Here is a 23,037-nt window from a genome sequence, read left to right on the forward strand (position 1 = left end):
TCTTATTTTTTTATTAATTATTAATTAAGGCAAGTATAATTTATTTTGTAATGTGGACACATTATTTTTAATAATTTTGATTTAATTAAATTATACCTTAATTATAAAAATTCTACCTAATAATTTTAGTATATTACACGGGACACAATAATTATTATAAATAATGTTTAATAATTGTCAATTTGTATTCAACAATAAAATTTATAGTTAATTTTTAAGTCAATCATAAAATCTTTTGTGCTGTGGGCACATTATTTTTAATTATTTGAGTTTAATAATATTATATCTTATTTATAAAAAAATCCAAAGTAATATATTTAGTACTATAGATGTGACTAAGAATTATTTTAATCGGTGCTCAAAAAATGAGTATTTATGAAATTTACGAAACTTATTGTAAATCTGCATATGAATAGTTTGTATATTTAGATAGAGGGAAAAAGTCTGTAAAAAAGTTAAAAATTTTTAGGATGGATTGCACGATTTTAAATATTTATATTTGTAAGAAAAAAATGTATAGAAATTTTAATTTTATAGAGTCTAAAAAATGAAAATAAACAAAAATAAAATAAATCAAATAGTTTTTCCCAAAATGGTCCCTTGACTATTCTCAAAATGGTCCCTCAACTATATCCTAATGTTTGTTAGGCTAACAATAGTTAAATGGACGAAAATACCCTCCATTTTAACACTGATTTGACGGAATATGTAACGGAGGACCAAATTGGGTGAGTTTTTGAAAGTCGAGGGACCACATTAGATGCAATTGAAAGTCGAAATGCAAAATTGAGAATGAGCAATAGTCGATGGACCATTTTGGGAAAAAACTGAGGAATTTCACTAGTATTTCACCCAAATACAAGTGATCACAGTACAAAGACAGTAAGAATGGCTTTCGACACCAAGTTGCATGTTCTTCACTGCAATACCTCCTTCTTCAAGTGTTTACCACAAAGTCGCCTTTAATAGGATGAGAACCAAGCTGAGAGATTAGTCAAGAAGATTAATAGTTTGGACAAAATCACAAAGATTCTTGAAGCGTTTTGCACTTTGAATGGCTTTGAGAACTTTTGAATATTTGCTCACTTTCATTTGTAACTAGTTGATAGTTGTTTGTCACTTCTTCACACTTTCGAAGAGACTCCATTTATAGAGTTGAAGGCTTAAGGGAACGTTTGAAATATTATCGTTGGCTCCTTTTAAAATGGTAGGTGTCCAAAAGCCTATCATTTCCTCTTTTTACGACTATAAGTTTTTTTACCTTTCGATAATACACTTTTCCTTTCTGAGCATGACATTACCCGTTTCTTTTCAGAGGCAAAAAAGCATGTTTGCCCTTTGTCAAAAAATACCTCAAAGTCAAATTTCCTTGATGAGCGTGCACAATAACTCTTATCAACTGACATTATATGACTTTCATTGTACGCTTTGTAATATAATTCTCTACTAGTATGCTGTTGAAGATAAGCCAATCTTCATTGGGAGATTTCTGACAGGAAAGATTGGATGATAAAACATCTATTGGAAGATCCTACATCATATAACTAATATCTACCATTTGACCTTAAAATAGTCTACATGAGGTTTGTCGAAAGTGGTCACAATTAGCTTCCCTTAAGCAACCTTCAACTAAAATTCATGTCTCACAAATACATCTAAGGTTTGCCATAGCCAAGAACTCTGCTGAAAGGCTTTGAACAAGGCTTACAAGAGAATTTGGTGAGTCTAAGATTCTAAATTACAAATGTAACATCATAAAAATCTATACAAAGATTATTCCTAACAATATCAACACTAGATTTTAATGCAATTCGAAAACTTCCTATGTTACGGGACAAAACACCCTAAGGTGATAGCCAAATTCACTATGAAAAATTTAATATACAAGATTAAAAAAGACTAATTTACCCAATTGTAGAAATTGATCTACCAATTGTAACCCAATCTAGTATCGCTATACGAGAACTTAGAAAACACAAGATTTCTCCTATCTTGTGTACCACCTATAAAGAGTGTCTAACCCAATAAAGAATAACAATAAATTGTTTCCTGAGACCTACAAGAAAAACTACGTACAATACCCAAACAGTCGTCAAGTTCTATATGATTTCTCTAGATGTTAGAATTTTTAGCTCCATTATGCTTTGTTTTTGTTTTTTTTTTTTGGTGAGGAACGAGAGGCTAAGCCTCAGAGTTATCTAATTCTACAAGAGCTTGCACCACCAGCATCCTGATCAAGGAGGGCTGCCAGGTCCCCCAGAGGGTCGTCCAGAACACTTGTTCCCCAGTTATTGCCCTGAGCCAGGTTCGCAAGACGATCGGCACATTTGTTCCCTTCCCGAAAGATATGAGCGAAGATGATCCCATCAAATTTAGACACCATGTCCATGCAATCTTCCAAAAGTGTGCAGAGGTCCTCCTCCACGCCACCATCTTTGTTCATCAGATCGACAATCGCCTTTGAGTTCATTTTTACCTTGACCCAGCGAATGCCCCTTTCAAGACAAAGCCGTAAACCTTCCCTCAGGCCCCACAACTCTGCCATGAAGCTGTTGGTAATATCGATGTTCACCATGAACCCCCAAAGCCAATTTCCATCACTGTCACGAACAAGACCGCCAGCGGATGCCATCCCCGAGCTCTTTTTTGCGGCGCCATCAGTGTTCAACTTTACCCACCCACTCTCCGGCCTTTGCCACTGGACCCAAACTGCAGAAGTGGGAGCAACACTACCGTGGGGAGTAGCACTGCTAAGATCGTTCACTTGATGCCTCACCCACCGAACCGTGTCTAGGGGATTAGTGTCTAACTTGTTGAAGACCCAATTATTTCTTGCTTTCCAACGACCCCAGAGCGTGAATAAAAAAGTCGCCGACCAATTGTGAATGTTGGACCCTATATAGCGCCTTGTATAGTTACTTCTAATCTAGTTTTCAATAGACTAGTGCACCGGGAAGTCAAAGTTCGCAGGGGTTGAAGCCAGTCTCTAGGTGACACGAGCTACACCACAATTCCAAAAGAGATGTCTAAGGGTCTCCTGCTCTGTGTCACAGGCAGGACAACGATCAGCGTCCGTCATGTGCCTCCTGTTTCTTTCGGAGTTAGTGAGCAGCTTCCCCTTCAACGCAATCCAGATGAAAACTTTAATTTTCTCCCAACAAGGGAGTTTCCATATCCATGCCCAACTGTATTATCGTATGAACCTGTGACACAAGAGTAAGCAGATTTTACGGAGAACGTACCTGAGTCTCCCTTGGGCCAGCTTATTGAGTCTTGAATATGGTCGTTTAATGAGATGGGAATCGCACGGATGGAATCCACCACCAACACAGGGAGGATCTCTTGCAACTTTGGAATGTCCCAAGTACGGTTGAGTAAGATAAAGTCACTAACCTTTGACGATATTAACTCCTCCGGGGTGTCAATGGATTGATCAAAGATGAGGGGTTTGGAGCCAACCCACCAATCTTTCCACATGTTGATGGACTGGCCATCTCCCACCTTCCAGCATGTGTTGGCGACGATAGTGTTCCGACCCCTAATAATGCTCTTCCAAGACCAAGATTCGTTTGGAGGGGCTGGATCGAAAAATCCGCATTTTTCACATATTTGTCTTTCATCACCCTAATCCAAAGCTTATCAACATTGGATGTCATTTGCCACGCAAGTTTGGCAAGGAGAGCTTCACTAAAATAAACTTGCTTCGGCTGGCAAACCTCATTCCAATTGACAAGATGAATTTTTTGTTTATCAGGTGAGTCGCCCCATAAGAAATTTCTACAAGTCCTGTCAACCTCATCGAGAATCCCTTTAGGCAGGGCCAGCGCTTGCATGGTATGAACTGGAACGGTGGCTAAGGCCGACTGAGTTAGCACCCTACGACCTGCCAGGCTAAGAGAGTCCCTCTTCCACCCCGCCAGCTTTCTTTTCATTTTTTCTAATATATACCCAAAGTAGTGTTTGGAAACCCTTTTTTGGAGAATAGGGATCCCCAGGTATTTCCCCACTTTATCAGTCACTAGAATACCAGCCACCTCTCCAATCCTTCGTTTTAGCCTGTCACTGGTGTTAGGAGAGCAATAAATAACCGATTTATTAAAGTTAATGGACAAACCTGACCGTTTGGAGAACTCGTCGACCACCGCGAGAATAACCCGTAACTATTGCTCTGAAGCCTATCCGAAGAGCATTAAGTCGTCAGCGAAGAATAAGTGGGAGATCTCAGTACTTCCCCTAGTTACTGTGAATGGCCGCCAAAATTTTTTTCTAACTTCCTCCTGGATCGCCCAAGAAAGGACTTCCATAACCAAGATAAAATGGTAGGGAGCCAAGGGATCACCTTGCCTAACACCCCTACCTACCCCAAACGGAAGGAGCTTCCCACCGTTCCAATTGATTGAGATAGAGTTTTCTTTGAGAGAAAACAGAATAAAGTTGATAAGACGTCTGGGAAAGTTCATGTTGGAGAGGACGATTTCCAAAAAAACTCCAATCTTGACTATCGTAGGCTTTATGAATATCCAACTTTAGGAGCATGTAACCTTTGTTACCCTTTTTCCTGTCCATACTATGAGCGATTTCTTGGACCAGAATGATATTATCTAAACTAGACCGCCCCGGGAGAAAGCTGTTTTGGAAAGGACCGACAATTTTCTTCACAATGGGTCTCATCCGGTTCACCAACACCTTCGAAACAATTTTGAAGACGACATTTAAGAGGGTAATGGGCCTAAAATCACTTGCGTTCTCGGGTCTGTCTTTCTTGGGAATAAGCGTGATAAAAGCTTCTAAAACACCAATCAGCACCGAACCTGAGGCCAGAGAATTGTTCACGAATTCAGTGATTGAATCTCCCACAATATCCCAGTATTGTTGGTAGAACGCCGCTTGAATACCATCAGGTCCCGGACTCCCAAACTGCTTCATACCGAAAACCGCATGCCTGACCTCACTCCAAGAGGCCCTTCGTAACAAACTCCTGGATTGAATGTCGCTAATCCTGTGCCCACAATCTATGGGCAAGGTTCTCGTATTATCCACCAGGGCCCTACGAAAAAGCAGTTTAAAATAATCAGTAATGTGGGCACTAATGGTTTGAGGATTGGAAGTCCACTCACCATTAATTTTGAGCATAGTCACTCGTGCCCAGTTCCTCCTGATTAGTGTGGAGCGGTGATAATAGCTAGTATTCCTATCTCTCTCTTGGATCCAGTCTTTACGAGATTTTTGAAACCAAAAAACCTCCTCTTTTTTGAGTACGTCGTTCAGTTCCGTGGTCAACTTCGTTTCTAGCTCAAGAAGCCTCCTGTCCATCCCAAAAGTAGAGGCGGATTGAAAACCCGCAATCCTAGCCTGCAGCTTCCTTTTCTTGTAGAAGATGTTCCCAAAATTATTATGGTTCCAATCTTTAGAAAGCCTAGTAACCTCTTCAATAGAGCCTATGGTGCTGCCAGCCTGGGAATTCCACGCCTGAATCCATAGGTCAAGATAATCCTCCCGCAACAGCCAAGCCGCATCGAATAAAAAAGGTCTATGCTCTCTCGGGGGTGGTGTACTAGCGACACTAGTGAATTGGATTGAGTGATGATCCGAGTGAGTTCGAGGAAGAATATGGGCCTTCCCATCCAGGAAACGTAATTGAGCTTCCATATTCCACAATACCCTGTCAAGTTTCCGTCTTAGCTGCACCCTGTCACCAATCTTCCTAAACCAAGAAAAACGCATGCCAGCAGTGCTAAGATCCATGAGCCCACAATCGTTCATTGATTCCAAGAATCTGTCTACCGCACTTGGGATCACCTCTCCATTACCCCATTGGTCTGTCGGTCCTGTGATATCATTAAAATCGCCAATCATGACCCAAGGGTCTTGGAAAGAACAGGCGTAATCCTTACAGCTACTCCATAAGATGTCTTTAGCCCTCCGGTTAAGCCTAACGTAAGCAAATGAGAAGCGAGTGGGCACCCCAAAGCAATCAGGAACCATGGTGTGAATTGCTTGAGAATTAGAGCCAACAATTGTGAGCGGGAGACGCTCTTTGTTCCAAATGAGTAAGAGACCACCTGCAAAACCCATTGGGTCCACCATGAAAGAAGAAGTAAAACCCAAACTATATGCCATCTTAAGTAGCCTGACAGTTTTACTTGATTTTGTCTCAAGGAAGCAAACTGCTCCCACACCCGGCAACTTAAGGAGTTCCCTGACATGCCTCCTCGTGTCACCGCTCACAACGCCCCTGCAATTCCAGGAGATAACAATCATTGGAAACTAGACAAGGGCAAGGGAGTATTATCACCGCCTCCTATAAGCGACGTCTGGCCAGCACCCTAGCCGTTATTCTGCGAACCATCACCGACGACATTCCTGTTATGGCCCATTATGCTTTGTTGATCTTCATTTAAATAGACCACTTTCTTATTCACAATCTTTGTTGAATTGATATATATTTTGAATCCTTCTTGATAAATGAAGCTTGAGACCTTAAATCCTTCTTGATAAATGAAACTTGTTTCCTTTTTGTCCAAGACTTCTACATTACCTTTCTTGTAAGACAATCATTTCCTAATTTTACAAGTAAACAAAAATAAGTTCCTAATTCATTCTTCTTTACTTACCCTCCAAGATTTCTTCAAGAATCCAATTTTCACTTTGTGGCCTAAATTCTTTTTTTTTTTTTTTAGTGATTTTAAAAATTAAAATTTTTTGTGCAATAGAAATATTAATATAAGTACTTTAAAAAATACAATGAATTTAACATTTAAATTAATATTAATTTAAATAGGTTTAAGTACACCATTATTCCCTATACCATTATAAAATGTTCAATTTAGTCCTCATAGTATAAAATTTGTCAATTTAGTCATTGTACTATTAAAATAAAATAATTAACAAAATTCATTAACACATTAAATATGTTGACATGGCTAGATTACATTGCGATGATATGGCTGTCAAATCATTACTTAATAATATATTAACATAAAAACACTTAAAATTTCATTAGTAAGAATTAAAACCATAGCATTAGATCAATAATAACTTTTTCTATGTTTAACTCTAATCCAATAAGCTAACTCATAACTTGAAATTTGAATTAAAATATTAATGATTTTACAACGGCATCATTGCCATGTTAGTATATTTCACTAAAAGTAACCACAATAGTGGTTTTTTGTTCATTTTTAGGAGACATAGCTTAAGTGGAGGAGAGAGAAAATTTGGGACTTTTTCCAAAAGGTTGGTTTTTTGTGGGTGCTGCAAGAGAGAGAAAGTATAGAAGAGAGGCACAGTGCAGCGAGTCTCACGCACATACAACGCCCAGTAGAGCATGAGCAGTGCACACGTCCTACTCCTATTGAGGCTACTCTAAGTATTAATAATTTGAATAGTACAAAAAGTTAGATTGACCAATTTTATTGTATATATAGAGATTAAATTGAACATCATACAATATAGAATATCGATAATTATAACTATGTTTGAGTTATTTTCAAAAAAAATAACTATATTTGAGTTAATTAACTAAAATAGATTTATAAAATAAGGAAAATTAAGTATTTAATCTATGCATAATATAAATTATAATTTGTTTAATGAAATAAAATTAAAAGATGAGTAAAAGTAGGACGATCGGATAAAACAAAAAAGAAGACAACTTATTTTGGGTAGAGTCCGGCCACGTACGCTATGTTTGAGAAAGAAAGTCAAGAGTAGAGCAGCTGTTCAGCTACGCAGACTTGTAAAACTACAAAGTAGCAGCTAGCATTCTTAATCACATATTTTCTCATTGCTCTTGCTCTATAAAAGCCATGCATATCTAGTTTCCTCTTGTCAACAGATAAGAGCTGAGGTATTACGGCGGCCGGAATGATGAGCAAAGCTAACGTTTCAATTGTGGTGGCAGTGCTTATTACGGCGCTGGTGGGTTGTAACGCCGCCGGCGGAGGAATTGCTATTTACTGGGGACAGAACGGGAACGAAGGCACACTGTCGGAGACTTGTGCCACCGGCAACTATGATTATGTCAACCTTGCATTTCTTGCAACGTTTGGTGGCGGTCGGAAGCCGATGATCAACCTGGCCGGCCACTGCGACCCATACAGTAACGCTTGCACTAATCTCACCTCTGAAATCAGATCCTGTCAGGCGAAAGGAGTGAAGGTGATAGATATATATGATGTTAAAACTTTTAGCATGCAAAAACAACATAAGCTTCTATCTAGACAGAGTTTAGAAACTCTCTCGCTAATCCTAATTCGAATCCCTTTAATTTATTCATCAACTCCTACTATACAGGTGATGCTCTCCATTGGAGGAGGAGCCGGAGCCTACTCCCTGGATTCCTCAGAAGACGCTAGACAAGTTGCCACTTACCTGTGGAACAACTTCCTGGGTGGAAAATCTGACGAACGACCACTTGGAGATGCTATTTTGGATGGAATCGACTTCGATATCGAGCAAGGAAATGGTGAACACTGGGATGATCTTGCCAGGTTTCTGTCCGGATATAACAGTAAGGTTTACTTAAGTGCAGCTCCTCAGTGTCCATTTCCTGACCAGTGGGTGGGAGGAGCCTTGAACACAGGCCTTTTCGACTATGTTTGGGTTCAGTTCTATAACAACCCGCCCTGCCAGTACACTTCAGGGAATTTAACTAATCTGGACAAGTCATGGAAGTTATGGACTTCAGCCATTCGAGCTAAGAACATTATGCTTGGACTGCCTGCTGCGCCTGATGCAGCTGGAAGTGGTTTTATTCCGCCCACTGATTTAATTTCACAAGTGCTTCCAGCTATAAAGGCTTCAGCTAAGTATGGAGGCGTTATGCTGTGGTCTAAGTACTATGATGATCAGACAGGCTATAGTTCTTCCATCAAAGACCATGTCTGATCCAACTCTACCTGTACTTGTTCTCTACTACTACTATATAAACTTTTTCGTGTGAATAAATTCAAGTATTTTCAATGGTTATGGACTTAAATTACTCATGAAATTGTTTGGAGAAATGAGAGGTAGAGAGAGAGAGTGTTCCACATGGGTTCTGGCCTTCCCATGTCAAGTATAGTTGGAAACAGTCACTAAATATTGCGAATGAGAAATCCCTTGCTAAATTATACCATAGACCCTGGTCCATCTTACAAAGTAAATCCTAATTTAAAATGATATTCAAATTATGTACATATATTTTCTCTCTTAAATGTCTTTCAATAATAATATGAAATGTTTTCCAACAATATAATTTCTTCTAAGCACGCAAGGGTTCCATCCCCTTTTATAGATGAGGAGGGTTGAGCGTCAACTTGAAATTTGAATTTGCTCGTTGTAACTCAACATAGATATCCAATCCCTAAAAATCCACCACCAAATCTTTTACTAGCAACTTGTGAACCATATCGTAAAAATTGTTTCCCTATCAGTGTATAATCACACTTTAACTCAAAAACACTCATCTACTTATCACAATTTTGTTTTGTGTATAGCTTAGAAGGTATCAGACAAGTTATAATGTGTCTAACAACTCTTTCTATCCTTCCTCGTATAAACTACTTCTGAAGTTGATCTTTTTTTTTTTTTGTGCATAAATAATAACTCCGATCCAAGTCTCATGATGGAAAAAAAGAGAATATCCCAAAAGAGTATTTCCATAAGTCCTCGACTTGTCTTTGGGTGTGTCTTCATCCAAGTCCCTTCTTTCAAGTCCTTTCCTTCCAATTGCTTCATTCCAGAATCTTTCCTTATGGTGAGACTCTTTCCGATTGAACAACTTTCGGTATGTCTTATTCCGGCAGAAGAGTCTAAAGAACTATAAAATTCACTCAGCATCATCAAAATCTATAAACAATTATTTTTAAAAATAATATGATAATTTTAATAAGTACATAAGTTAATTGTAATAGTTACATAATTTATACTAAATATACATAATGTGTTAACTGTAGGTACATAATCTATATAGGGTTGGCCATGCCTACAGTGAACACTAGTCCATACTATAACAATTGAATCTTTGGAGTGATTTAAGACATGATCCTTTTAGATTCATCCTACCAAATTAGGCCTAGAATCTAGGAAACCGATTTCTTTGCGTGAAGCTAAGTTTTTATTGCTATGATTTTATTTTATTTGTTATTTTTTGTTTTTTTTAGATACTGGTATACGTATCTCCCACCAAATACAATTATTCTAAACAAGTCTGAATATTCAATAATTAAACATCCTTCAACATAGACGTCCTCCAAGACATTGCTGCATACACATGAAGATTGCTATTAAAATGAGTTGTGTTGATGAGTTTGGCATGAAAACTTAGGGCTTGCTTAAACTACGATCCATGATGGTTTAATAAATCAATCAGATATTAACTCAACAAGTTAGTAATAACTAATAAGTCCAATACTTCCATTAAATGTTATCAATGTGATGGCAGTGATGAGTTTGTAAATTTTGCTTTTCATTTTCTTTGAATAATACTATATTTTACAAAATAAATAAATAAAAATTCTAATATTGTCATTACTGTATTGGATTGTATTTTGTACTTAGTTATCACATAAATTCTTTTATTAAATTGTGATGGGATTGATCAATTTGCAAATTCATGTTGAACTCAGAACCATTGTCATTATGAATGGTTTTTATCATGACTCTGAATTGAGTAAGGACAAATGCATGGAACTTCTTTATGAATGGCCTTGTTTCAGACTTGTTCCTCATCATATGCAACTAAGTGAACCTTGAATGGTCATCTACGATTGTTAGAAAATAGTGTCCCCTTTAAAGAGCAAACTAGAAATGGCCCCATATGTCTACATTGATGAGCTCATAACAAGAATTCGAGGTAGTGGTGCTTGAGGCGAACGGGGATTGTTTATGTTTTGCAAGGTGACACACACAAGCAATATTCTTAATAGCAGAGACATCGATATTATTGAAAAGATGAAGTTTATTTGTAGTAAAATGTTCTAATCTTTGATGCCAAATTTCATAACTAATACATTGCATTGCATATTTTCTATTTTTCAGCTTCGGTGGTTCCATTAGCAGGTACAGTCCCTCTTCTTGCTTAGCTAAACTAGTTACGTTGTCAGCCCATGAGCTTCCTAGTGTAAGATTTTCCCTAATAATATATATATTATATATTATATATTAGGGCCTTAATTAAGTGGTGCAAGTTAACTAGGTTTATTAAGTGGTTTGGTTGGACTAAACAACTAGTAGTTGTATTCAACCAGACTCTATGCCTATATAAATCTGTATTGATGGGATACAGGATAAGCATTGTATAGCACATATAGTTCACGGTACTCATACTGCTCAGTAAACACCAGTACACCATCTAGGGTTTTGAGTCAAGTATGAGACATTACATCAACTGTGGCTGGAGATCAACAATGATTCAGCTCCCGCTATTACGAGGTCAGGTTACGAGGTCAGGTTACTCGTATACTATTCTGTTTAGTTAGATTATTTATATCTAACATTTGGTATCAGAGCGTTTATAATCTCTGCCCCGTTGGTTGTTATGCCTAAAATCAACATTAAGTTTTTCATATACATCAAGTTTTGTATATATTTTGATTTCAATTACATTCGTTTTAATTTCTTCAAGGTATGCATACAGAATATATCTATTTGTTTTTGATATAATTAAGCAAACTGTTATGTATATTTTGAAATTTAGATGAATTATTTGTAATTGATTCTTATACGGTAGAATTAATTGTGGTTGTTTTTGAATTATGAAAATCAATTCAACATTAAGCACACAATAATTATCTAATTATCCCGTGACGTCGGTTTATTTTGGCCGGATTTTGGCCGGTTTATGACTGGTTTTGGCGAGCTGTCGGTGCGTTTTTTCGGGAGCCACCATCACGAGACTTGCCGGCGATCACTGACGACGAAGGGGAGACGAGGCTTTGCGGCGTAGGACGGCGGCGAAGGCACGACCTTAAGGAACGTCGTGTTCTGCAGATCTTCGCCGGACTGGTTCGCGACGCGGTAGAGGCGGGTGGACGGCGACCGGTGTTGGTGTTGCGTGGAGGTCAGACGGCAATGGCAGAGCTGGGCTGTCCCGGTGACGACGCCACTGCCCTCTCCTCTTTCCGGCGACGCCGTGGCCTGTTGCTTCCGTTCGCCGCTGCCTCTCTCAACGTCGTCGACCTCCAGGGAGTCCAGGCTGCTGCGCTGCTCTAGGGTTGATTAATGTGGAAGATGATGAGGGATATGGGCTATAATTTAATTTGGGCTGACCTGATCCAATATTAAAAAGAAAAAAATGGGCCTGTTATGATATTTTGGGCTTAATTCAGTTTTGCCCCTTCATCATATTTGGCCTTCCTCTCAATTTAAATCCTCCTTAATTCATTATTAAATTATCACTCAATTTGAGGCAAATATTAAGTCTTAATTTGCTATTTGAAATTTAATTTAATATTAAGGTTATATTAAAATTGCCTAAAGTATTGCAATTTATTTAAGGATATATGGGTTAATAATACATTAATATGCAAATTCAAGCATGCTATGTATATTTGTCAAATATTTTATTATTATTTCAATTATACATTCATTAAAGCATGCATTAAGGCTAAATTTAGCATATTATTAACTCATAGGACATATCATTCAATTTTGGATCCTTCGGTCAATTTAAGTCATTTTGGGTTTTCCATCAAATCTTGGGCATATTGTAGTCCTATATTTGATTTGGGGCTTTGAAACCTATTTTTTTTTAACAAGCTAATTTGGACCTATCTTGGGTCATTAAAGTATGGATCTTACCATTATTGATTGATATTTTTTGTAACACCCCCGAGCTGGCTTACCGTACAACCCAAGGAGTTACCGCCACACCCAAAACGAGTTCTATCATTCTCTTGACAGACCCCGCTCTAGGTGCACAGGCTAAAAGAAACTTCACTCAACAACCACAGCCACTCATTTTGAGATAATATACATACATATATACATATAATTATTTACAGAGTATGTACCGAGGTTTTTGCCCAGCGGGCCAAAACATAAGTTCAGGATCATTCATGTCCCCACTAACCAAGATCAGTCACTCCCCTGGCTACAAAATATTTACACAAAAAGGGATAAAACCCCTACAGACCTTCTGGGTATCCTGCCTACTCAATCTGGCGATACGCCGGACCCGTAAACTCACCCCAGACCAGGTGTCATTCCCCTTCGAACCATGTGATATGGTCTAGGAAACGAGAAGTGACCATGACCATAGACCACTCCTCCCAATACTCGCGAGGACTCGGGTCCCACGGGTAAGGGTAATAAACTATAAATTCTAGGGGATTACTTCCCACTAGCACCTCGATGGGGTAAAAACCAAAAGTGGCTTGTACATCAGGACCCTCAGGAATAAGAAGAAAACTATCTACTGCCAGTGAGCTGTTGGGAGCTGTAGGAGCATAACCAGGGGCATAAGGGTCGGCACCACTCATCTGCTGCACAAAAACGTCGTAGTCTATACCACGACCCACATCTTCCGACGAACTAGGGGAGTTCATCGGGCTGCAAGAACTGACACTCGATTCCATCTGAAAACAACACATCGAAGTGTAGTTAGCACAACGGCTAAGCAAGGAAATCCATTGGTTTCCCGAAACTAAATAAAGGTTTTGAAAACCAAGATGTTGAAAACTTTATTCTTTCTTACCAAGAATTCTCCCATGCAATGGGAGAAATACATGTGAGTATACAAATAGATATTGAAAATCATTCATCATAGGGAAATTTCCTTACTAATAATCTCAAGAAAAACGAGATCACTAGCATAGTTTAGTGCTAGTCCTTAACACATTTCCCTTCTCTCGTAGTTACAGCGTAACTATCATTCATTATAAAATAAATATCCTTAGTTTCCTTAACTCGAGAGCTTGAGGCCTTAGGAGCAACCAATCAGTTATACATTTTGTGTATATGAATCAGGGAGGCATACTAGTTTTATGGTCATGACTTAAGAACATCTTGGCCAGTAGTCTCCTTAAACTGATATTATCTAAAGAGTTGGTCTTTAGTGAGGTTTTGTTTTACAAACTTTCCTGGGGTATATACATTTGGAATCTCCCATCATGATTTGGTATAATCTGTCAAAATTTTAAGTATTCCTTGCAAATGTGATTTGATTTCGGTTCATTAAAGAATAGCTATAGCATCTTTAATTTACTGAAGTCTTAAAGTTTCAATCTTGGTTACTTAAAGAATAACTACAGCTTATTCAATTTCCAAAGATTATTAAGTTATGATATTATAATTTTAATTTGGTTGGGGAGTAGCCACAGCATCCTTAATCAGATTAAATTATATATATCTTTATCTTGATCACATAAAGATTACGCAAGGAATTGATAAATGTCTAGTGATCTTATAATTTTAATTTGGTTGGGGAGTAGCCACAGCATCCTTAATCAGTTAAAATTATATATTAAGCAGTTTATCCTGATCACATAAAGTTTTAGACATATAAGTTGTGATTAATTGTATCTAATATGATGGAATTTAGCCCACAGGCAATTTCGTTATAGTTGTATAATTAATTAGGATGAAATACTATACTACGATCATAATTTAGCCCACAGGCAATTATGTATCGGAATGTAGTTAGTAGTTTTATCAGTGATGATAGAAGTAAATCAATTTATTTACTTTATGGCTATTTGTAAATAATTTCTAATTCTATTATGAAGATTAATTTTATGATGTAAACTTGGGATCATATTTCTTGAATTGCCCACAAGGGTTAAGGAAAAGGAACTTGATTTCTTTTAAGTTATTTTTATCATAATGGTTGTAATGAATCTTATTGAATTAAAACTTTAGCTCACATGCAAGTTTTATGTCACTTGATTCTTCAAATCATTTGATAAATTGTTTCATCATAAATAAAAATTTTCAGTTGGATCTAATTGAGTAAGACTTTAGCCCACAGGCAAGTTTTATGTCTCTAGATTCTTCTGACTATTTGATAATTGAGATAAACCATTATCATAAAGGGTTTCTTAATTGGATTTAATAGAATTAAAACTTCAGCCCACAGGCAAGTTTTTATGTCAATAAATCCCTAAACCCAGATAATAATTTTATCACAATTTCTTAGAATTTATAAATTTAGTTTAATTATAAATTCTAAGTTTCATGGTTTGCATTGGCAAAACATGTATTCAGTTACTTCCCAAAATTTAGCCACTTTTATTAATTATTCCACGAAAGTTTACTTGGTTCTTTGGTCTAACTATAGTAAGTTACGTGATAGGATATACTTCTTTTGGATTCCAAAAATAAAATGTATCTTTTAAGCCAAATTCAAACTTGGTTTTGGAAGGTGTATTTTTGTTTTTTAGTATATCCAACTATGGTGGGGAATTTTATCTTCATTATTTAGTTGTACTTTTATTGGAACAAAATATTGATTATTCAGTATGCCCAATTAATGGTGGGGAACTCTATCCTCATTTATTAGTTGGTCAAATCAACTATGAGTATGTATATCATTAATTTTGCTAAAGAACAGTGGGAGTGATCATTAAGAAAAAGATCATTAAGATACTCCACTAAAGATTATGGATTTAACTATTGTCTTCATACTTCCCAATGCAAATTGGATTGTATGTCAAACAATAAGTAGTCCAAAAGATTCCACAAGTATTAATCTTGAATTTGTTCATATAAATTCATAAGTTCAAATTATTGGACATCTGGTTGTGCAGCATATTTATGAAAATGTTGTACCAATATTAATGAATTTATTAGAACAAAATCATCTAACTTGTGGTGCATTGTCATTCTTTAGCATTTAAGAGTCTTTAGTTTCTTCAAAATTGATCCTGGGCCATTTTGGTATTTAAGGCTCAAGACAATTTTGCGAGACATAAAAGTAAGACTCATAAATGTTCAGTTAAAGTAGATATTGTGATTATTTGGGAAGTTATGGTGTATGTTAACATTCCAAATTTATGGACTTAGAGGTTTTGGTTTGTTCTCTAAGTTATTGGAATGATTCTGTGACTTAACTATCTTTTGGCTATTTTAATGAGTGGGAGTGACAGACGTGTCAACTCTGAGCTCTTAGCTGTTAGAGGTAGTGTTCAAGTTTAGAAGTCACGGAATACAGTTAGCATTATGCTAATATTAAGAGATCTCTATTTGAGGCATACTTTTAAGGATTTTAGAGATCATACAGTGTACTCTTTTGTACAAATATTTGGATGGTTCCTCTCTTCAGTTGTGCACATAATATATTTTGAGAAACATCTCTTAAGTTATACCGAGAATAAACATTGGGTTTGTTCATGAGGGGCCTAAGTTAGAGAATTGAAATGCATGTGACCATAATGGATATTACTCTGCAAAATAGAGGACTTATCACTATGATTCGTGTGTTTTGTTCTTTGATGAGGGTTGTGCTAGTACTTGCACCAAGTGGGAGAATGTAAGATTTTCCCTAATAATATATATATTATATATTAGGGCCTTAATTAAGTGGTGCAAGTTAACTAGGTTTATTAAGTGGTTTGGTTGGACTAAACAACTAGTAGTTGTATTCAACCAGACTCTATGCCTATATAAATCTGTATTGATGGGATACAGGATAAGCATTGTATAGCACATACAGTTCACGGTACTCATACTGCTCAGTAGACACCAGTACACCATCTAGGGTTCTGAGTCAAGTATGAGACAAATATGGCTGACAGTCTACCATTAAAGAGACATTACATCAACTGTGGCTGGAGATCAACAATGATTCAGCTTCCGCTATTACGAGGTCAGGTTACTCGTATACTATTCTGTTTAGTTAGATTATTTATATCTAACACCTAGATCATAAACTGCGGCTCAGACATAAAAACCAACTTATAAGAGGTATCTTGAACTATAATTTGCTCACTGGTATTATATTGAACTTGAAAGAAGGAATATGCAAGGCATCTTTCAACCACAGACCATTACTGAGTTCAACATTGCCTATGTGTGTGACATTAATGCATTGCCCATTGGGTAGATTTACCTCAGTACCATTGGCCAAACAATAATCAACAAGAAAATCCAAGGAACAAATTATATGATTTGTTGCTCCCGAATCAAGAATTCAAGTATTTGAGCATAAGGAAATAGAGTTAACTAACATGAGTTATAGGACACTTGCCTTCATCAATTGAATGGTGTATCTCATTGAACCTGGGAACTAGAGAAACTGCAGCAGTGGTAGTGTTGGAAGAATATGACTATCCAGTTTGTGGTTGAAGAACAGAGATGATCTTTCGCAGCTGTTCATTAGTGATTCCTAGATCTCCAAAATTGTTTTTTGCTACCGTTGTGACCTGCTGCTACTTACCCATATATTTATAGCCCGGCACCCATCCCGAAGGTTACCCGTGCTTTTTATAACACTTGTCTATTGTGTGACCAATCATGCCACAATATGTACATTTTGCTCCCTTTCTAGTGTTGTTCCTTCTCCCATTATAGGCATTCATAGCAACAACTACATTATCATTAGAAATAAAAACCTTGGCTATTCTGAGTATTATGGACAACATTAGCATGGTTGAAGTCTAGATTGCCTAGGTTTAAGTTTGTCAGATTAATTTGCCTTTCTACCTTTTCAACCATTACAAACAGTTTATAAACTTCTGGCTTAGATCAAGTACAAGCACGTTAGACTTTAAGCTACTATAATCATCGTTTCATCCTTGTAGGAACCGAATTACCTGATCTGTGTCACGTTTTTTCCTGATTTCGTCGATCAGTCTACACGAACAGCGTGGATCACACTTGCAGATGAGGAGAAGCCTCAATACATTCATCTCCTCCCACATGGTTCAACACTTTATATAATACTCATTCATAGTCAGATTTTGTAACACCCCCAGATTTTCCATCATACTAAAAGGCATAATTAATCATAATTACTAATTTCCCAAAACGGAAGCGCATAAAATCCAGAGGTGCTACTCCACACCTAAGTTTATTACAACTTAGATGCTAAGGTAGTCTTTACATCTACTATCCTTATTAATACATACTATTACTGCCTTACATCCCAGTAATATACAACTCAAAAACCATAGTGATCTCTATCATCAAGAGTAGATCCATTTTCTCTTCTATCGCTCTCGGATATCAAGATCTATTCCATACCTGAAATTCATTTGGAAAACAGAATTAGCACATAGTGCTAAGTAATCCCTACTCCACCGTGTAAAATCATGGTTTTGGAAAATAGTTTTATTCTTTGTTTTCGAAAAACAGTTCATTTCACATGATAACCCATTTTCAACAAGATTTCTCATATAAGAGATATTCATTTCCTCATTATTGTTTCAAATAAAATATGTGCCAATAATCACAATTTCCACCTGTATACACAATATCATACTCATAATCATACCCATACTCATACTCGTACTCATAATCATATAAACATTTAAATAGAAATAACCAGCTTTTACCATAATAACGTTAAAGATATTCCGATTAACACCACAATTTCCTTCTCGTTTCCACCACCTCACCACAACCTAGTTATTCCAACTAGGGGAAGCAGATCTAGGACCTTTAGTGTGCACACCCCTTGTCGGGATTCCAAGCCCGCAGGTTAGTCACTAGCTCTAGTAACCCTGGATCTGTTTCTATAAGGTTACTCAACGTGGTTAACACCAATCACTTCAGGGCCCAATGTTTGTGAATCCATTGTGAATGTTAAAAGGAATAGTCTCCAACCTCACACCATAATTTCATTTTATCTCATTCTTTACTTTCTCACATAACACACTTTAAATAGTATAAACCTACCTTCGTGTATGGTGTTGTCTCTCAAAACATTTTGCTCAACACATTTCCCATCATCACACTACACATATGTATATATGCATTTAACATAACATTTTCCACATTTATGCATACTCACATAAAGTACACATACCGCACATATATACAGAGATACAACCTTTATTTAATTATACATATATACTCATATATGTACATATATATATATAGTTTAAACACACACACATCACACGTGTATATATATATATATATACTACACACATAAATATATATACTACACGTATATACATAGGTTTCATATACATAATACCACCTCCTTATAAGAAAATTTCAGCTTGGCGCAGTCTGAAAGATTGAGCCGGTAAAGATAGTTCCCGAACTCTTTTTCACTTGATGGTAGAACCCTAACTCATAGTACTTGATGTCCATAAAAAGTTTTGGTCATTTTGGTTCACGAATTAACACAGAAAATTCCATTTTTGCCCTTGGCGGTTCACGAATTAACACAGAAAATTCCATTTTTGCCCTTGGCAGTGTGCGAATTAACACAGAAAATTCCATTTTTGCCCTTGGCAGTGTGTTGTCCGGAATTTTCTTCTCTCTGGACCAGTTTTGGAAAATAATTCGGAAACCATACTTATACTACTACAAAAATTATGAAATTTTATATGTAGGTTCTACACTTATAAAACTACATGTATAAAAAAATATTGGATCAAAATACTTTACCGATTTTTCCCAGAAATTCTCGGAAGTTACAGCCAGAAATCTGTCTTAGTTTCTTGTCAATATTTTCACAAGTGTAATAATAATATTACACGTATATATGTATATATATAAGATTCTACATATTTATACAAGTCTTCTTCATATATTCACCACAACATATCATACCCATATCTACACATATACTCTTGCTATACCACAATCACACCAAATTTCATCTACTAAAATCTTTATATCCATACTTTATCAAGAAATTCATGAATATCATGGTGGAAAAAGGTTTTGGTGGACATAAAGATTACCTTATCTTCTTGAAAATGTTACTAACTTCCTCTAGATGCTCACTCTTCCACTTCCTTTGGTTCTTCTACACAATCCATAAATTATCCACAACATACATAATATTAGATCCTTGAGAACACTAACTATACTAAAATAATCAGTAAAATAGGATTTTCTTACCTCAAAATTTTCCTACAAATCCTAGGAAGTATATAACATCATAACCACATATTTTAAGAAAACTATACTTGGATTCAAGATCTAGGACGGAGGACAAAACTTTTGAACCGATTAAAATAGAAATTTACCGAACAAAGATGATCTTGATATGGAAAACCCTAGTTGTTGAAGCTTGAACTCAAGAATGAAGATGAAATATTCTCTCTTGTTTTCCTCTTGGAAATTTCGAATTTTTGAGGGGAAAATGGATAAAATTGAAGACTTAAGCTAGTTATATCAACTCTAAAATAATATAATAATAATACATGGTGAAAATTAGTGACATGTGTCACTTTCTAGTGGTAAGTAGAATAAATATCTTAGCTTATACTGACCGGGATTGAAACAGATGAATTCTCAGTAGAAAATAATCTAAATCCAAAAATTTTGAAACCAAAAATTTTATCTCAAACTAAACCTCAAAATTGGGCTAAGTTCGGTACACCGCGAAATTTAGCGATGTACGATCAAAATAAATTTTCGCTACTATGAGCTGATTTAATTAAATAGGAAATTCAAGAATAATAGTATGGTGTCTAATAATTCATTTCCTAGGACAAACGGGTCCGAACACAAGCTTCCAAAAATTTTACGGTTCGTGACCGGTACGTACGATCGCAGCGTATTGGGAATATTTATTAAAATAATAATGTTAGGAAAATACGGGGTATTACAGATTTGCTTGCTTCAAATTGTAGATTTCATTCTGTAAGGTTGAAATACATTGAGCATCATGTTGTAAGAATCTCCTCTTCAGATCATCCCACACATCTCTGCTTTGTCGAGGTGCATGATGCTCTGTCGGATAGATGGTTGTACTGATTTAAAAATCCACGAACAGATCATCAAATTGCATCTTCTCCAGGCAGCATATTGAAGATGATCGCGGTTTGGCACCGAGGTGGTGCTGTCAACAAGACTCCATTAATTTGTTCTTCACCTCTAGTGCTATGCATAAGAGAGCGACCACGAACCGTAGTTCGCACTTCCTATCAACGGCGGAGTGACCAAAACTACAAACGAATTGTCATTGATACTGAGGAGTAACGAATTCTCCAACTCCTCTAGACTATAATTCCTCTGTGATTGCGTAGGTGAGTTTCTTTGCGGAACAGTTGTAGAAGCGGTGCGAATAGGTGAGCGATTGACTGGTGGAGCTAGGGATGTCAATCGGGCCAGCCCTATCGGTTTCGGGCTAGCTTTATCGGGTTGTCCATTAATTATTATTTTAATCTCGGATTCGGGTTAGCCCTAACCCTAACCTTCGGGTTGTCGGGCTTATCGGGCAGGTTAGACTATTTGAACTAAAATCGAAAATGAATACTTGGGTCGTCAACCGTATCCGGATTTGCTAGAACGGGTCAACCGAATGAGCATTGAGTACATTAAAATATAACAAATGCAATTGCAACGGTTCGGTTTCGGTTCGGTGTTCGGATCGATTTAAGACCCCTAAATTTTAACATTTCCTAGGCGACAAGACGGTGAAGGGGTGTCGCGACTTAACGGCGCGTCGTAATAACTATGCATGAAACGCCACATAACCCAAATCCAAAATCTAATATCTAAATATTAAATACCAACATAACAAATTAACAATTTATAGGTGATTTCATCTTTAATATTTTTTTTATCACTAGATACATTCTAAGTATGTTATGTTTCACATCACTTCTATAATAAAGTTTAGTTTTTAATTGTTCGGGCTATCGGGCTTGCCCATTTAATTTCGGGCTAGCCCTATCGGGCCATCGGGCTTATCGGTTTTGGGATCATCGGGCTAACCCGTTCGGGCAATAGCCCTGTCGGTTTCGGGTTTTTTCGGGCTAGCTCATCAGGTTCGGACCCGATTGACATCCCTGGGTGGAGCAGCTTGTGCTCCTTGATTCGATTCCCTGACGCCGAAAATGACGGCGGCATAAGAGCGATGCTCTGATACCATGATGAGCAAGCTCACATGTAGAGAAAAGAAAAGGGGAGAAAGATTTGTTTTGATTATTATGATTGGTTCATCTGCTTACAGGGAATATGGCTAGCTTATACAATGAGGGAAAAACAGTTACAACTTATTTGAGCTAACAAAATTTATTTTACTGCCCCTTTCTTTGTTTTTGCTTCTTCATGTATTTCATCATCCGATACGAGTAGTCATGAAAGTAAAAATTTCTATCTTTTTAAGTTTATAAATAATCACTACCAGAAAATTTAAATTTTTCAATGAAAAAATTATTTGTAAAATACTAAAATCTATAAATATTTTACTTACTAATGGATTTACGATGGTAAAATACTTAAATTCGTATGTATTTAAACTGTAACTAATTAATTAATTGCTAAAGTTTTTGGTGGTTTTTTTGTTATTTTTTCTAGAAGTGAATGTGCCTGACATCAATGAAGTAATATTATGCAAGTAACTTTAGTATGAAAAACTTATTCTTTTCAAATTTCGGCATTATTGTTTCGCCATAGCCTATAGTGTGACTGGAGAGTTTTTACTCAAAATGGTCCATCGACTATTGCTCATTCTCAATTTTGCATTTCGACTTTCAATTGCACTAAATGTGGTCCCTCGAATTTTAAAAACTCACCCAATTCAGTCTTCCGTTAGGTATTCCGTTTACTTAGTGTTAAAATGGAGGGCATTTTGGTCCGTTCATGTATTTTGTGCCTAACACACTCAACAATAGTCAAGGGACCATTTTGAGAAAAGACTATTTTATTTTCATTTTTGTTTTTACACTATGAAATTAGAATTTATGCAGATTTTTTCTCACAAAAAGGGACTATTTTGAAAAAAAACTTATTTATTTATTTATTTATTATTTTTTTTATTTTCATTTTTGTTTGTAGACTTTACCAAATAAGAATTTCTGTAGATTTTGTTTCTCACGTAATTTGAACTCTTTCAAATAATATTCATATATAAAATATAAAAGAACTTCAAAATGACAAGAACTTGTAGTTGTGGTAAAGGAAGAGGCTTTAAGTTTAGGATTATCT

General features: G+C 36.4%; 1 protein-coding gene across 1 annotated transcript; it reads left to right on the forward strand.

The window, feature by feature from the left end:
* The first annotated feature begins 7,862 nt into the window (after positions 1 to 7,862).
* On the forward strand, positions 7,863 to 8,964 carry LOC116030891 (hevamine-A-like). Its single transcript, XM_031273255.1, has 2 exons — positions 7,863 to 8,160; positions 8,296 to 8,964. Exons 1-2 carry the CDS (start codon positions 7,867 to 7,869, stop codon positions 8,887 to 8,889), a joined length of 888 nt encoding a protein of 295 aa, XP_031129115.1. The 5' UTR covers positions 7,863 to 7,866; the 3' UTR covers positions 8,890 to 8,964.
* The last annotated feature ends 14,073 nt before the right edge of the window (positions 8,965 to 23,037 follow it).

The sequence above is a fragment of the Ipomoea triloba genome, chromosome 9 (genome assembly GCF_003576645.1).
Source record: "Ipomoea triloba cultivar NCNSP0323 chromosome 9, ASM357664v1".
Classification (NCBI taxonomy): domain Eukaryota; kingdom Viridiplantae; phylum Streptophyta; class Magnoliopsida; order Solanales; family Convolvulaceae; genus Ipomoea; species Ipomoea triloba.